The sequence below is a fragment of the Pteronotus mesoamericanus genome, unplaced genomic scaffold (genome assembly GCF_021234165.1).
Source record: "Pteronotus mesoamericanus isolate MK-2021 breed Mesoamerican mustached bat unplaced genomic scaffold, CSHL_Meso_final contig_164, whole genome shotgun sequence".
Taxonomy (NCBI): Eukaryota; Metazoa; Chordata; class Mammalia; order Chiroptera; family Mormoopidae; genus Pteronotus; species Pteronotus mesoamericanus.
This window is the reverse complement of record NW_026555065.1, coordinates 23273827-23291937: the sequence shown is the minus strand read 5'-3', so window position 1 is coordinate 23291937 and position 18111 is coordinate 23273827. Positions and strand designations below refer to the sequence as shown.

The window sequence follows — 18111 nt, the reverse complement described above, 5'->3', positions numbered from 1 at the left end:
ACAAGGACTGTCACAAATGTACAGAGTATAAAAAGTTCATTGATGTGGCTTCGTATTCTACATCGCAACTAACCTTTAGAAACTACTATTTGTCAAGTTACAGTACAGTATCAAAGAAGAATATGCACAATTATCTGAAAAGGCTATTAAAATACTCTTTCCTTTCAACCACACATCTGTATGTGGCAAGATTTGTTTTCACATATGTATATTTCAACCAAAACAACATATCGCAACATTTATCTGTAGAAGCAGAGAATCCAAATGCCTTTTATAAGTCTAACATTAAAGAAATTCTTAAAAAATGTCACTTTACTATTTTTGTTAGAAATGTAATGGCGATATTGTTATTTTTAATAAATCAAATATTTTTAAGTGTCTAGCATATATTGATTGATATAACTAATATACATGAAAAAAAGTATTCTTTCGGGCCCTTAATAGTTTTTGATACTACAAAAGGATTCTGAGACTAGATGTTGCATCAATTATTTCAGTAATTAAACCAATATAATTCCATCAATTATATCTCTTAAAGGAGACATAATTAAATTAAATCTCAGCTCATCCTTTGCAGTTCATTGTCATCTTTCTTTACTTTAATCTGCACTATTTTCTCAGTTTTCCTTTATCTTTTAGGGTGTTTATTTTAAGGAAGAAGATAATTTTTCTTTAAGATTTTATTTATTTATTTTTAGAGAGGGGAAGGGATGGAGAAAGAGAGGGAGAAAAACATCAATGTGTGGTTGCATTTTGCATGCCCCTTGCTGGGGACCTGGCCTGCAACCCAAGCATATGCCCTACACTGGGAATTGCACCAGCGACCCTTTAGTTCGCAGGCCCATGTTCAATCCACTGAGTCACACCAGCCAAGGCAGGATGTTGACATTTTTAATATAGGCAGGTTTTTTGTTGGGTGGAGGGGTGGGGAGTGGTCCTCTGTTGTCTTATGTGCTGATATTTAGATTCAGATCATGCACTTACGGGTAGATTCCCACAGAGTGATGTTGTGTCCTTCAAAGCTATCGCCCGAGAAAGCACAGGTGTTAGTTTGTCCTATGACTAGTCATGTTAACTTTCATTACCTGCTTATGGTGGTGTCTGGTAAGTTGCTTCTCTGTAAAGTTACTATTTTTCGTTTTTCTTTTTTCATTTTCTTTATAGAGAGAGGAGAAGAAAGGGAAATTTGAGTGTGAGAGAAACATCCATGGGTTGCCTCTCACATGCCCCCAACCAGGGACCTGGCCTACAACCGAGGCACATTCCCTGACTGGGAATCGAACTGCCAATCTTTTGGTTTGCAGGCTGATGCTCAATCTACCAAACAAAAACCACAGCAGCCAGGGCTAAAGTTACTATTTTTCCATTTTTAATTAGTAAGTATCTTGTGAGGAGTGACTCTGACTCTGGAAATATCCTTTTTTTTTTTTCCACAGAGCTTTTCTCTCTGGTTTTAGAAACATGGTCCAAGCAGAAGCCCCTGTATAGATGCAAAGGACCTGGGGAAATATGTCGGAATGCTCATGGTGTTTCTTAGGCTGGTGGGATTATGTGGTTTTTATCATTCTAGTTATAATAATATATTTAAAACCAAAGTTCTGAAAAAAGTTTTTCTTAATTTCTGGTACAACTTCTTTACCAGGCAGCATAAATTGTGTGCCTACTTGAAGCAAAATGAGCTAAAATTTTAGTGATGCTATAACTAATTTTTTGTGCTCCCTGTCAGCCGTTTCTCCCACGACCTTGGCAGAGCCTATCGCCAGAAAATGCTCGTGTTAACTCTCAGACATTTCTTAATGGCAGGAATTTGTTGATATCTTTTCATTAGTTCTGTATCTTTGTATTCAGGTAATGAAGATTCAAAGATACCTTCAGAAAGAAAAAAGTCTGCTTACACAGAGGGGTTTTCCAAATCTGGAAAAAATAAAAGAATTGCAAACACTACTCCAAGTAAGTTTTGCACGCAAAGAAATACAAAGTGACAACGGGCCCCCTCCCGCTGACGTCTGAGAGTCAGTGTACTGTGACAGCTAAAAGCTGGGGTGCGGAACTGGGGTTGGCATCTGCCTTCTCTCATTTTCCAGCTGTGAGACCTTGGGCAACTTACTTATCCTCAGTAAACCCACTTCCTCTGTTAAAAATGGTAATGGTTATACTGCCTACTTCATCAGATCGATGTATAGATTAGTTAAGACTATTTTTCGTCTTCTGATTACCTAGCACAGTAACTGGCATGTAGCAAGTATTTGATAAATATCTGAGAATGAATGTCTGTAAAGTACTTGGCACAATGTCCACCTTGTAATAAATTTCCTTTTTTAAAAAAAATAATAAGTGTAAGGGACTCCATTTTTGGACAAGTAATTCTTCCCTATTGCTAGGCACATAGAATAGTGATTGAATGCTTAGTATGTGTGTGTGTGTGTGTGTGTGTGTGTGTGTGTGTGTGTGTGTGTATGAAAATTAATATACTTAATTAAAATATTCTCTTTTTAAATTGATTTGAGAGAAAGATCGATTTGTTGTTCCACTCATATAAGCATTCATTGGTTAATTTTTGTATGTGCCCTGAATGGGGATCAAACCCACAACCTTAGCACATCTGGAAGATGCTCTAACCAACTGAGCTACCTGGCCAGGGCAAAATATTCTTAATTAGAATATACATATATACTTAATTGATTAAAACAGCACAGAGCTGGGGTCAGCAGACTATTGAGCTAAGAATGATTTTTATAGTTTTAAAGGGTTATGTTAGAAAAGAATATGAAACAGACCATACCACTTGTGGCCACAAAGCCTGAGATAATTATTATCTGCCCTTTCCAGAAAAAGTATGCCAATGCTTGGCATAGAACTCAGCATTTTAAAACGTCAAATTTTTTATTAAATAATGCCACGTGATTAATTGCTGAGGTGAGAGGACAAATCTGTTGTTATGCTCTGGACTAAACCAAAATGTCAGTTAGCAGTGAAATGGACAATGGAGAGATGGTGGATGTTTGATGATTTTAGGATATGTTTTGTCCCTGAGTTTCAAAAACTAAATGTTTCAAAATTAAATCTTGGCCAAGAGGATGTTGAAATTGAATGCCAGAGATCCAGAAGAGAAAATAAGTTTTAACAGAAAAACAAAGCAAAGATGAATGAATGGATTTTGTTTTATTATTAATTTTCATATTTTGTGGAACATTCTAGACTTTAAGAAGCTTCATGAGGCTCGTTTTAAGGAAATGGAGTCCATCGATCAATATATTAAGAGAAAAAAGAAACATTTTGAACAACACAATTTACTTAACGAACTGAAGGTAATTATGTTCTTAATGGAACTAAAATATCTTGGGGGGGGGTTGTTGGTTTGTTTGTTTAATCCCTACCAATGTCTTTTTTTTCCATTGCTTTTAGAGAGAGAGAGAGAGGAAGGGAGGGATGCATGGGGGGTGGGGAGAGAGAGAAAGAGAAACATCGATTAGTTGCCTTTTATACATTCCCCAACTGGGGTTGAACCTCAACCTAGTATGTGCCCTGACCAGGAATCGAACCCACACCCTTTCAGTATATGAGACAACACTCTAACCAGATGAGCCACACTGCCCAGAGCTAATATATTTGATTTTAATGTTATACCATGTATACACCATGGTTAATGCAACCAAATTTCTATTACTCCATTAGTGGAATGGATTTGTTTGAGTTTAATATATCTTTATTATCTCAATTTGCATTCTCCCATCATCAGAATTTTCAGAACCCTCCAGAGAAAACAACATGCCTTGCCTCACTATACAGAATGAATTCCAAAGTGGCAATTAATTGTTATGTTTCCCACATTTGGACGTGGTACCTGTCACCTTTGTCGAGGATGGACGGATTTATAGCTGAAGACATATTCTGTCTCTCACCCTAAAGAAAAAGGGGTGACCAGCAGTGGCTCACTTAAAGGCTTTCAGTGATAACTGAGCTCCCGGGGCCTTCAGTCCAGGTCCTACAGGATTCTACTCCCAGGGTTGTGTCAGCAGAGCAGTGAGCTGATAACACCCTAGAAAGCTGATGCTGTTGTCTTACATGGTATCTGGTGTTCAGGGGGTGCCACATAGAGGCCTGGGAGATACTTATTTTAGAAGTTTTAATACTTAACCAACCACCTGCTATTTCTCAAACAGAAATTGAGGCAGTTTGTAGTATAACAACACAAAACAGTATAGTTGGTTTAGAAAAGGCAGAAAATGAGCTCTGTTAGGAGGTGCATTGTCTAATATATCAGTCACTCAGTTGAGTTTTGAGTAGTCTGATCCTGATGCCAACAGGAAAATGCTCTGGGTGATAAATTCTAAACAATAATTTTAAAAAGACAAGCTTCTTATTAAGAAGCTTAATCTTAGGTAATAAACATTCTTTTGAACAGTATTTATAAAACCGCCATAACACAGTTGAAGACACTGTTGATCAATCTTCAAGCAAACAGCAACAAAGCCAAGTCATACCTTTAAACATCTCCATTTCTTCATACTGATGGAAGAACGTGGGTGGAGAATCCTGAAAGATGTTTAGTATGTCCATAATACTTAAATATCAGTAAAGGCTAGGTATCATTATGTTCACAATTGAATTCTGGGACAAGACGCCCATGCCGACACCGTAGAACATAGACATTTAGCTTCTTTTTCTACATAGGCATGAGCTACTTGCAAATATGCCTTGGAAGCAGGGCCATTCGTTTTCCTTACCGTGAAGCTAGGTCTGCTTAAGTACTAGGTTGAAAGTCAAGCTTTCCATATGGCATAATATGGATGAGTTGGTTTTCCAGGGAACAGTAAAGGGCAGAACCACGGTCTCAATGATAAACTTGAGTGCAGCCTTGAAGATATGTTGAATAGATGAGTAGCTTATCTTATTTTTTTAGTGATAGCCACATCTGAATGAGTTTAGTTCTAAAATCCCACCGCACCACCATTATTTAAGGAATTGACCTGTCAGGTGGGTTAATTAGCATGACGTATTTGGGGACTAGAAAATAAAAACGAATACAGTGACTTCGCCATAGCCCATATGAAGTCTGAGGATTGGCCGTTTGGATAGTAATGATAGTGATAGTAATAACTGAGCAAAGATCCTAGAGAGAATCATCCTGGTGGTGACCAATCTTTCCTTGACTTTCATGATTCAAGAGGGGACACCCCATTGATTTGTTGCCAAATGGCCCTCTACAAAGATCAGAAACCTTGTAATATGAAAAAAATCCCAATTGGTATTTCTTTCATCATTGTTACATATAATTTATATGGTATGTGTCTTTATATATTATAATTGGCTGTTTTTCTTTGAATTTGCTTATTTTAAATTTTTGTACGTTTATGAGCCCTTATTCTACATTAATGATATATATTATATGTTACAAATATTTTCCCACAGTTTATCTTCCAAGATCAGGCACACTCAGAGTGGTATGGCCACAGAACCACAGTTTATCTTTTAACTATATTAATGGTGTCTTTTTACCTTGTAGAAGGTGTTTTTATTTTTAATTAAATCTATCCAACTTTTTCTTTTAAGATTCCTGAGTTTTTTTCATGCACTACCTGTCCCAAGATCATAAAAATGTGTTCTTATATTTCTATTTACTGTTTTTGTGATTTTTCCTTATGTTTATAACCCACATTTTTATTTTTGTGTATGATATGATTGATTTGCTTGCTTCGTTAGAAAAAGATTTTTATGGCTGCAAGAAAAGGAGGAATTGATTGGGTACTGTGCTGACAAAATGAATTAATGCTACCAGAGTCAGCAGTATAATGTTATACCTGAAACAAAGTCAAGAAGATTGGTTCTCAGTACAAGTAGAATCATTTACACATTATGTGGCGCTCAAAGATGCGGTGTTGATGGTCCTGGCACCAACTGTGAACTGCAAAGAGATACAGTGTGGAAAGGAATTTTAGGGCATATGTAGAAGACAGCATAAAAGGTGTGACTAAATACAACAGTATACCTCATACATCTAACCCGGGTTCTCAGCTTATGGTAAAGATGTATATTTACTAAATATTTGTTTTAAATTTGTCTCACAACATTAGCATCTCTGCTGCTTATATGTCAAAATGAGAAGTTAACATAATTCTCTTGTTTGTATTTTGTAGGATATAATCAGAATTTTTTTTATCCTTTGGCTTTCCATTGTGAATTTCAGTAGTCCTATCTCTGCTGTCAGTTAATGAAGTTACATGTCTTCTGCTTGCAACAGAGCTTAGACTAATGATAATAAACATTCAATTATTCTGTGTGCCTTGACAAAAGATAATCTAAGTGGAACTCTTCCCAGCCATTCCAAAGAGAGGATTTTCCTCCCTCCCTTTTGTTTAGGGTTTTTTTTTTTAAGAATTTTTTAAAACTATGGGGGCAGGTGGAGTAGGGGTAGAATTATTTGTAAATTCTACATGCTAATTATGTAATAGGTTCTTCTTTGAATTTGTATTAAATAAACCGTCTGTCATGCTCTCAAAGTCACCTTATGTCCGACAGAACCTGCTTATTCTCCCTTTCGGCCATACGATCTGTTTAAGCCACATTCTTTCTCTAATTAAAAAATACCTCAGTACTTGGGAGTCAGGAAAAGCTTTCTGTAACACATTACTCAGTACAACCAGAATTTACTGTTAAATTAGAATCACCATAACAGGTAGGAGAGGGGGAGGAAATGGGGAGGAAATGGGATAAATGGGGGTGCTGTTCTGTACTTTGTCAAGGAGACAATACTGCCTAAGGGGTCAGGCTTTAATGGTGCATTTGCCTTTCTTCAGAAGCAGCCCGTCACTAAGGACGTGGTGACAACTCCAGTTGGCCTCCAAGGAAGGCTCTCCATGGCTCGCACTCCTGCAAGCCAGCGGCATTCACGGGGCCGGGCCCAGGGCACTGCAGACCGGAGCACCTTGGGTGTGAAGGGGTCAGTCAAGCGCCCCACTCTCTCGGCAACTAAAATGAACGTCAGGTAAAGAGCTGCAGAAATGTGGTTGAGGACAAGGTCTCGAAGCTTTACAGCTTCTAATACATTTCAGGTGGACTATATCAATTATGTTTTCATGTTAATAAAAAAAGAATGAGAAAGAGGATCAGATCAGGGAAAAAGATAAGCACGTGGCTTTTATAAGTTCTAATCTTTTCCTTTAAATTTGTATTTGGTTTTCTTCTTTTATCCAACTTCCCAAGCTCACAATCAATTCATAAGTAAAGATATAAAATAAGCTGTATATTAATATTTTCCATTTTATTAATGTATGGCTGCAAAGATGCATAAAGAGAAATCTTTCCATTGACTTAAATACAAAGTTGAAGCTAAATTCCTATAGAAAATCTCTCAATGCAGTGAAATAAAAAATTGACATGTCCTAAAGTATAAACACTGTACCCGTTAGGCACTGCAGTAGCATAGCTGTCTCATGCCCATTGATTCCTGTTTTGTTTGCTTGTACCTTTCCTGACATCAGGGTACCCCTCAACTGTGACTGTCCCCAAAGATGAAGATCTTCATGTTCTTTTTTTTTTCTATTTTTAAATTTATTTTTTTAATCTTCGCCTGAGGATATGTTTATTGATTTTAGAGACAGGGGAAGGAGGTAAGAGAGAGACAGACATCAATCGATTGCCTCCCATACACACCCCGACCAAGAATCAAAGACTGCAACCAACTGAGCCATCAGCCAGGGCACGCTCCTTTCTTTTAATACCAAAATTTTACTCTCTCCTTTTTAAAGAGCACATGTAGCCTCTGATAGAGCTGGTGTATGGTAACACTTCTCCAATGTGTGCAATTATCTGACATAGTTTTTAAATCTTAAAAATGTCCTTGAGTTTAGAATTGTACTTACTGAGTTAGCTTGAAATATGAGGTACCTATACTTGGCAGTTCTGATTAGATTTAATACTATTTACAAACAACAGGGTCAGGATCTAACCCTTGTTTCATTGCAATGTACACACAGCCTAGACTTCACAGCATCTGTCCAAGCACATCCAATTTTCCTAACTCTGTTGTAGAATCTTTGGTGATAATTTTGGGTGTTGATTCAGGATCACCATCAATTATTAGTTATAAGTCCAGAGCTTCCCTGTTCACTCTCCACCAACAACCCTATAATATATTTATATCTGTCATTAGTAGATATTCATTGAATGTATGATACCATCAACTGAGGGCTCACCGTTATTTTATGCACCAGTAAAAAGTCACTGCCAACTAATTATAACATGTGATCATTGTAAAACACATCCCAATACCAGAGATGTTAATATGTAGGGAAACTATGTATCAGAATCAATGAAATACATTTATGGCAAATGAATAACATTCTTCTGGGAAGATCTGTTCCCATCACTCATTTGACATAGCAATCTCCAGTTTCCTCTAACTTAACATTATCAGGAAGAGGAGAAATAAGGGGGGCTTCTTTGAGTACCTTCTAATCTGTAACTTGAAGTCTACAGGCATCTCCTTCAAGCTCTGCCTTGTACTTTCATTGGCCAAGATGGCAGGAAGAGAATACAAGCCATGTTTTGTAAGCTTGACATAAGTTACTCTTCACACAACTCATGTCCTGTCCTCCACTGTCTCATTTAGGTTTTCAGCTGCTACTAAAGATAATGAGTACAAGCGTTCACTGACCAAGACTCCAGCCAGAAAGTCTCCACATGTGACCATATCTGGGGATACCCCGAAAGGCCAGGCTCTGCTTGAGACAAACAAGTTAAAGACCATAAAGAGGGATTCTGCTCCAGGTAAAAAAAGAAACAAAACAAAACAAAACTGTTGGTTCATCTTTAAGTCCTGTAACTTCCTGAAATTAAGTATATCTGCTTCCTTGACGTCTCTCCATATTTGCAAAACCTAGAGCAAACATTTCACTATAGCGTATTTTTCATTTTATCCTGGTGAGAGAAATGCCAGAAATACAAAGAAAAAACTAGCAGCTGCCTGAGGACTCCTTCCTTCCTGTCCAAGAGGATTGCTAAGATGGTGACTCTCCCTAGGGAACATTCAGCCTCTTCTCAAACCCAGGGGTTAGAAGGAGGATCATAATGTTCATTACAGCCTCTGAATGGTCACGTGGGACTCTGAAACTAACATGAATAAATGCCACAATATTGACTAGTAGACTGAGTAAGCCAGCATAAGCCTTATAGATACTCTTGTGCACACTGTCCACTTCATCATCATCTACAATGACCAGGTGGTTTAAAAAAAAAAAAAATACTGTAAAACCATGTGAAAGTTTAGAAGAGTATCACCAACAGGTTGAGGCCTGTATTACAAATGAGTATGTCAAGGTTCTCCTGAGAATCTTATTGAACATGTCAGTCAAGAGCCTTGATTATGCAGAAAGGATTGCCAGATTCCTTGAGAACTAGAGGAATCCAGCAGAACTTCAGACTGGATCGTTGTTAGTAGTAATCAGTGAGGAGAGTCTGAGGATTTCCTCATGCCATAAAGACCTAAATTAAAGATTGAATAGTGACGTTGACAACTAAATTTCAAGAGAAAGGCCAGAGGTGGAAATAGTACATTTATATGATTCCCTGTGATTCTTCCTCTAAATGACCTCTCATTCCCACCCTAATCCTTATTCGTATCTATATACCAGGTAGCAAATGTACCATGGAACATTCTAAGTCATTCTGTAGTATGGGAGAAAGGGACTTGGGCAGTGCTAAAAAATGGTGGGTGGACTTGCCTAAGAAATGACACTATCGTTTTACAGAGAGCACTATGCCCTCTGAGCTCACGGAGCACCTACCTTATAATGAGAAGGGACTCGCAAATGCTCTCAGATAAAGACATGAGGCAGAAACTTAATATTTACCATATTCTGAGCTTTCTCCTCTAAGTAATTCAGGGCTGTGCCCAGTTGAGATTAGATATTTTATTCCCCAGTTATCAAATATGAATTTTATAAAAATGAAATCAAACTGTAGGATTTTTCTTCCCTGTGACTTGCTCCATTCACTCAGCATTAATGTTTCAAGAATAATCCATATTTCCCAAGCCAGTGTGGTTCAGTTGGGTGTCGTCCTCCCAAATGCAAGCCAGAAGTCACAGGGCACCAAATCTGGGCTATAAGGATCTGAGTCACCTGAGTGATTTGATATTTCACTAAAGCAAAAGGTCACTGGTTCAATTCCTGGTCGGGGCATGTATGGAGGGCAATGATTGATGTTTCTCTCTTGCATTGATGTTTCTCTCCCTCCTTTCCCCCTCTCTCTAAAATCAAAAATAAAATTAAAAAAATAAAAGAATTATCCATATTGATAAATGAGCAAAAGTTCATTCATCTTCACTGTTTTTCAATGGTATGGATATACAAGGTCTGTCCAGAAGGTATCCAGCCATGTAATATGGAAAATAGAGACATTTATTGAAGAAGATACAAGGAACATCGTCCATAGATACTTATGGGACGATGTTCCATAGACAATGACACCTCAGCCCTCTTGAGAGTAGGCACCTTGGGACCTCACACAGTTTTCCCAGTCGCCATCAGCTCCCCCATCGCGTTTTTCTGAATCTAATCAACAGTCTGAAACTCTTCCCTTTCAAAGGTGATTTTAGTTTTGGGAAAAGCCAGAAGTCACAGGGCACCAAATCTGGGCTATAAGGATCTGAGTCACCTGAGTGATTTGATATTTCAATAAAAAACTCTGCACGAGACATGATGCTTGAACAGGCACATAGTTGTGATGAAGCTGCCAATCACCGGTTGCCCATAGCTGTGGCCTTCTGAGTCATCCAAATAGTTTCCATGGAGGAATGTTCAAGCTTAATGTAAAATCTGATGCAGATTCATTGCTCTACTTGCTCAGTCATTTTGCATGCGAGGGCCACACAGTACACATGCTCACTCAACGATGTCTACAGCCACCTCTGACTAGTACAGTGAAGTTGTCATTATTTATGCATGCACATTCTAGTCCACTCTACATGATTGCCACGTTACATCATTGTCTCGCAAACTATTCTTGTTATATTAACAATGGTTAGACTTTTTCCGGGCAGACCTTGTATTTCAGTTCATGTATTTTACTGCTGATAGATGTGTGGTTATTTCCAACTTTTGTTATTATATATAGCACAGCTATGACCATTCTTGAATATGTCTCCTGTACATGTGCAAGAATTTCTCTAGACCTAGGGATAGGGCTGCTGGTTAGAAGAATATGCAATTTACTGTACTGATTGAATTGTACCAATTTATATTCTCATCATCAGTCTGTGGCAGCTGCATTGTTCCCCTTCCAGCATTTTATATTGACATAATGGAATAGCTGATGCACAGGGGTTTTGTGTTTTCTGTTTTAACTAGGTGGTTCTAGATTCTCATTCACATATCTCAGTAAGTGCTAACATTTGACAATAGTCTGAATGCAACCTATGAGCAGAAAGGATTATAAAACGTGTGCCAAATATATGGTGGCCAACTGGAGCAAAAATTTTGCTTACTAAATTATACCATCCTGGTATATTTTTAATTTTTATGGTATAAAAATTCACATTGTTAAGTAACAGTTTTTATTTATGATAAACAGAACAATTAATCTTCTCATCTATATATGATTAGGTTTCTTGCAGGCTTTATATCTGCGTTAATGAAAATGCTACTATTAATGATACATAATTTTAAGAAAGGTAAATAATATCAGGTAAACAGCCTGAAAAATTACCCAGTTAATTCTTTTTTAGTTTTTTAAAGGTTTTATTTTCAGAGAGAAGGGAAGAGAAGGGAGGAAGAGGGAGAGAAACATCAATCCATTGCCTTTTGTACATGCCCCAACCAGAGATGGAAACCTCATCCCAGGCATGTGCCCTGACTGAGAATTGAACCAGCGACCTTTCACTTTGGAGAACGATGCCCAACCAGCTGAGCCACACCATTCAGTGCTACCCAGTTAATTATTTAAATAGGATCCTAAACTCCCAGCTGACCCTAGGAAATGTCAAAATGTTTATAGACTATTTGGGGAGCAGCTAGCAGGGGAATCAAATTTCAGTGGTTAATGTTCCTCAGTTATTCTTTGCTCCTCCTTTTTACCCTCCATCTGTTGCAGATTGTTTATATAGATTAATATTTTTCAAGATTGATGTGATACTTTAATTAAAAAACTGTAACTGGTCTCTTTTTTTTCCTCTAACTACACCCTTGGGTTTTGTGTGTTGGCTTTTTTAGTTTTTACCCCATTCAAGTTGTCAGCTGGTGCAGCACAGACTCCAGTTTCCAACAGGAAACCAGTATTTGATCTCAAAGCAAGTTTGTCTCGTCCCCTCAACTATGAGCCACACAAAGGTATGTGGGGATGTTTTGAGGTACAAGACATGCAAAGACTTAAGATTAACCAATTTCACATCTGAGGGTGAGATTCAGGTGGAGTGCTACCTGACCACCTAAAATTCCTGCTCTGCCCCCCATGATTTTAAAAAATACCCATTAAACAAGTATTAAATAATTGATTCAGTTAGTATTTTTGTTAATCAAAGACATAATTTCTAATCAGTATTACTACAAAGAATTAGTAAAATTTCAGCCAAAATCAAGAAACTTAGAAGTGACCCTATGGGTAAATGAATGTTTTCTTGACAACTTTCAAAGGATCCCAGGCTGGCTGGAAACTACTGGTCCAACCACCTGCAATATTTATTGACCAGATGTCATTCTTGGGCATGTATCATTCTTACATCTGTTTAAAATAGCAATAATGAATGTGATCTATTTTCAGTGCTTTTGGAATTACTTTAACACAAAACAAAAACTTCCTGCAATAATCATTTATCTTTAAATTACTAAAGTCAATGAAAGAAATACAATGAAAACATAGATCTTATTTAGCTACCAGAGTCAGCTCATCTGTGGTGAGGAAGGGAGGGAGGGAGGGAGGGAGGGGAAAGGAAAGGAAAGAGGGAAAGGAAAAGAAAAAAAAAAGATCTACTTCTCCACATACCCCATTTTTTCTCCCCAGGTTTTCCCATCTGTGGCAATAGTACCTCTCAATGCTGAGTCGTATACTGAGTTGTCAGGGCAGAAACCTAGGAATTCCCTTTGGCTCCTCACCTTCTCTCAGACACCATATTTACCCATCAGCTAGTCCTTTTACCTCTACCTTCGAAAAAGATCTTATATCTTTTTGGGGAGCAGCTACCAGGGGAAACAAATCTCAGTGGTAAATGTTCCTCAGTTATTCTTTCCTCCTCCCTTTTTACCTTACATCTGTTGCAGATTGTTTGTATCGATTATATTTTTAAAGATTGGTAAGTGATACTTTAATAAAAAAACTGTAACAGGTCTTTTTTTTTCACTGCTTTTCACCCTCCACTGTGATTCCCTTTGGTCCATAGATCATCTTCTCTTCAACGGGCTTCTAGAATAGGTCTTTGCCCCACTACAACCTTAGAAACCAATAGAGCACACCACTGCCTTGCTTAGAACCTTCTGAGGTTTCCTATCTCCCAGCCTCAGTCATCGCCTCCTCCCTTCCCTAACTTTGCACCAATCACACTGGCGTGTCAGCTCCTCATACACTGAGCTCATTGCAACCTCCAGGCCTTTGAACTCGTTATCTAGGAATCATGTATCCACAGACCTTTGCACAGCTTGCTCCCTCATTTTAATGGGACATCCCCTCAGCTGTGACCAACTGAGGCCTTTACTCCCGCCTCCCAGTCTTTACTCCTTAGCCTGTTCTGCATTTCTTCACAGTACATGGCACCACCTGATGTTGTTACTTGACTATCATCTGCTTCTACCATTGGCACACTAGTCTAAGGGAGCAAGGATCTTGACTACTTGGTCCACTGCTTATGTCCCCAGCACCTACAACAGTCCCTGGCACATACCAGGTACTCAAGAAGTGTTTGCTGTGGGAATGACTATGACCACCACTAAGTAGTACTTTAGCAGCTATTGATTAAACAATAATGAAGGGTGTGAAAGTCATTTCTATAAAATGGGAAACACTGCAAATGATAATCACTGGTTCTCAGACATAGGTCATAAACTATGCAAATACAGCAATACATAAATATCTGGAAATTTGGTCCCAGTTCTAAAGCAAACAAAATATTCCCACTTGTTCCATTTTAAATACAATTTAATGTGTAACAGTAATAATAGACTGCACAGGTGAAATAACACTTTAACATTAAACGTGATACTACGCAACCTTGGGACAAACTACTTGGTTGTGGTGGCTTCTTTTAAAATGCTACATAATGGGAGTTGGTTTTTTGTTTGTTTTTGGTATTAAGGTTTACTCTGACTTTCCAAGGATTAAAAAATAGACCACAGCCCAGATCAGCATGGCTCAGTTGGTTGAGTGTCATCCCGCAAAGCAAACCAGGGTTGCTGGTTCAATTCCTGGTTGGGGCACATGCCCGGGTTGCAGGCCCATTCCCTCCCTGGTTGGGGCACATGCAAGAGGCAACCAATTCATTTTTCTCTCTCACATTAATGTTTCTCTTTCTCTCTTTCTCCCTCTCTTCCCTCTCTCTAAAAATAAGTAAATAAAATTTAAAAAAATATATATAGAACACATTATTTACAGAAAAAATGCAATTTATATCCATGGAATATGAAATTGAAATCAATTAAAAACTTATACTGGCAAATGTCTATTAAACCAAAGTATAAATGTTGACAGCAAGCAAGTTGCCACAGATGAATAAAACTAGGAATATAAATACAAGAAACTTCATTGATCTGTCTTTGTATCTGTTCTAAACTAGGAAAACTTAAACCATGGGGACAGTCTAAGGAAAATAAATCTTTGAATGAAAATCTAAACAGAGTTAGCTTCCATAAGAAAACTTACAAACAACCTCGTCTCCAAACCAGGTAAGTATATAATTATCCAGTTCTATAATTCTTTTAATTTTGAAAGACTATATAAAAGCAGACCCTCTGAGGGACAGGGTTTCAGTAGGTGGTGGTCAAGAAGAGATTAGCAGAATCACACATAGAACTTTCTCAAAGTACATATGCCTCACCCCACCATAATGGATTCTCATTTAGTCCGTTCGAGGTGGGGCCCAAGCAACTGCATTGTTTTCAATGCACTATAAGTGATTCACAAGAGCACCCAGATTCAGAGCACGGCTCTTACATGACCTATCTGCACAAACAATGCACCTGGACATCCCTCCAGACCCCAGTCCAAGTGCCCAGGGGACCTAGGTATGCAGATAAATGTAAATCCATCACTTCAAGAAAACCAGGCTTCCTAGGCTTCAAGACCCTACATAGGGGTAAACCCCAGATTTATCAATTAAAACAAACTTAAATCAGAGGCTTTCTAAGGACCAAGTTAAAGCCAGAGCTTAAACCCTGGCTGGTGTGGCTCAGTGAATAGAACACTGGCCTGCAAACCAAAAGGTTGCTGGTTTGATTCCCAATCAGGACACATGCCTGGGCTGCAAGCCAGGTCCCCAGTAGCGGGGCATGCAAGAGGCAACCACACATTGATGTTTCTCTCCCTCTCTTACCCCCTACCTTCTCCTCTATCTAAAAATAAATAAATCTTTTTTTTAAAAAAGCCAGAGCTTGAATTGATTCCCTGCATGCAACCCTCCTGATATAGAGTTACCTATCACGTGACTTGCCTGTATACTCCTGCCACCAAGACCTTTACTAACTATATTTGCTATTAAGATTATTAAGTTGATCCTGGGCTTTTTGTTTGTTTGTTTTCCCCCCAATCCCTTTCATAAAAACATAGTGGCTAAAGTCAGACCCCGGCTCCTAGTTCCTAAATCCAGAAGTAGAGATTTATCAATTAAAACAAAAACTACAGGGGTTGGATGCAAGCCCTGAGGTGCTTTCTGGTTTCAGTTCTGTGCTTGACTTTCGAATGCTGCATTAAGATAAAAAGGAAAATACCAATGTATAGCCCTCTAACACAGTAGTGATTTTCATCACAGACCACCAGATAGGCTGCAGTATCACTGTAAGTGTCTTTAAGTTTGGACATTAGTCTACCATGTGCTTCAAAGTGGTCTGTTGTGGAGTTTCCCTAGAGCCTAATTAACGTGCACCTGTACCTTTTAGGGAGGAGCAACGGAAGAAACATGAGCAAGAACGAAAGGAGAAGAAAGCAAAGGTTTTGGGAACTCGAAGGGGTCTCATCATGGCTGCAGATTAATAGGTTTAACATCCTGTAAATATTCCTTTATTCTGAACCTTTTTTTGTAAATATTATACTGTTCTTCCCACTTTAGTCGAAAGATCTTTTTCTTCACTTTGTTCATAAAGTAGCATGTGTTCTTCACATGCTACAATCTCTGAAAAGATGTCATTACCTTAAAACTCACAAATTCTTTGAAATGGTTTTAACGTAAGTCTCTGTACAAACTGTTTTCTAACAAGACCCATCCTATAGATTTTTTTTATTCCATCCTATAGATTCTTGACTTACATTTTTAGTGCCAAGTTCCCTCTGCTCGCTCTAATATTAACAGAATTGCAGCCCTCTTCTAGGCAAGAGAATTTAACGTAGAGTAGCTAGCTAGTTATACTGTAAGCTTTAGTAGAATCTGAACAGTAATAACTTGAATAGGATAAGCTTGACAACGTCACCTCTTCATCCTCTAGAGAATCTAATCATCTTAATGAAACTGTGGGCCATACGGGTTGGTTATGGCATCAGTATTTTACCCATGTGGTGGTTTGGGGTTTTTTTTTCCCCCCAAGCTTATGCACCTTTGTTTAGATCACTTCATGTAATTGCCATCTAGCTCAATATATTCTTAAAAAACAAAAACTCTATAGCTCATCCTAGCCATGCTTATTTAACAATAAACAGAGCCATATTGAAATTGGAGGATTGCTGCTTTAAGAATTACCGTGCTGTCAAACTTAAATCTTACTCAATTTATGGAAAGACTAGAGTTGCTTAGAATCATATCCATGTTTGTGGCACCTAAGTGGAGCTTCTGAGTTTTGTACTCCCTCAGATTTTCATAAATAAAATTTTTTCTCACAGTGGTAGATTCATTCTTTGTAAACATAATTGGCTTCCAAGATTTAGTTGGCCAGCTAAGATGAACAGGTTTGCTTGCACTCCTCATGCACCCTTTCCTGACCACCCACTCCCACCCCAAGAAGAAATGACCGTGTCCTTCTCTTGTACTTTCACATATATGAACCCACAGAATAGGACATACTCCTGAGTGCTTAATAAACTTAGATTTTCCTACCAAGAGGCAGAGCTCATATAAATCAAGAAACCGTCTATTTTTGGTCTATGCAATCTCTGTAATACTTAAAATGACTGGGGAGGTTTTGGGGTTGTTAGTCTAATACCTGCTTTAGTTTCTCTAGTGGTTATACTATGAATTAAGAACTGGTAAGGATCATGCATCTTTGGAAGACTAGTTCTCTTTACATTATGGACTACATGTTTGTGTTGCCCCAAAATTCACACGTTGAAACCCCAATTTCCAATATGATGGTATTTAGAGGTGAGATGGCCTTTGGGAGGCAACTAGGTCATGAGGGTAGAGCACTTATGATGGGATTAGTGTCTTTTAAGAAGGGAAGGTGACCCATGTGAGGATACAGCAAGAAGGCAGCTGTCTATAACCAAAGCAGCAGACACTCACCAGACATCAGATATGCAAGTAACTTGATCTTAGACTTCTCAGCACTCAGAACTGTGAGAGGCAAATGTATGTGTTTAAGCTACGTGGTTTACAGTAGTTTGTTATAGCAGCCCAAGCAGACTAAGACAGTAGGTATGTCTTTTCTCAGTGACTTGTTTATCTTAATATTTTTCAGCAGCCTCTGTTCCTCAAAAATGGATTAGTAAACAGAAGAAACCTTTAAGGAGCAGAGTGGTAGAAGGCCATCAACAGTCATCTCAGACTCCTTGTTTTGGAAACCATGCAGGAATTGTTTCTAATAAGAATCATTCTAACCAAAAACAACTATTTACATAGTATCTCTGCATCAGTGTAGTACTTGCATTCCCTTAGTAAAGGTAAAGCTTAAAACCTGGCTTCATACTGTGTTTCCCTCTATATGGTCCCTCTTAGGAGCTGCATTTATCTTTGTCTTAGGGAATATATACCAGCCACTGACTGGA

General features: G+C 38.2%; 1 protein-coding gene across 5 annotated transcripts in view; it reads left to right on the top strand.

Annotated features, from left to right (window-relative positions):
* NUSAP1 (nucleolar and spindle associated protein 1) overlaps positions 1-16271 on the top strand; it is a 31869-nt gene extending 15598 nt beyond the window's left edge. For 3 of the 5 annotated variants that reach the window (XM_054565128.1, XM_054565125.1, XM_054565123.1), the window contains exons 5-11: positions 1849-1950; positions 3199-3308; positions 6798-6985; positions 8612-8769; positions 12210-12326; positions 14759-14867; positions 16077-16271. In XM_054565128.1, coding sequence (XP_054421103.1) covers positions 1849-1950; positions 3199-3308; positions 6798-6985; positions 8612-8769; positions 12210-12326; positions 14759-14867; positions 16077-16170 — 878 coding nt within the window. In that variant the 3' untranslated portion in view covers positions 16171-16271. The remainder of the gene's footprint in view (positions 1-1848; positions 1951-3198; positions 3309-6797; positions 6986-8611; positions 8770-12209; positions 12327-14758; positions 14868-16076) is intronic. The other 2 variants (XM_054565127.1, XM_054565124.1) reach the window with 1 other exon arrangement.
* The last annotated feature ends 1840 nt before the right edge of the window (positions 16272-18111 follow it).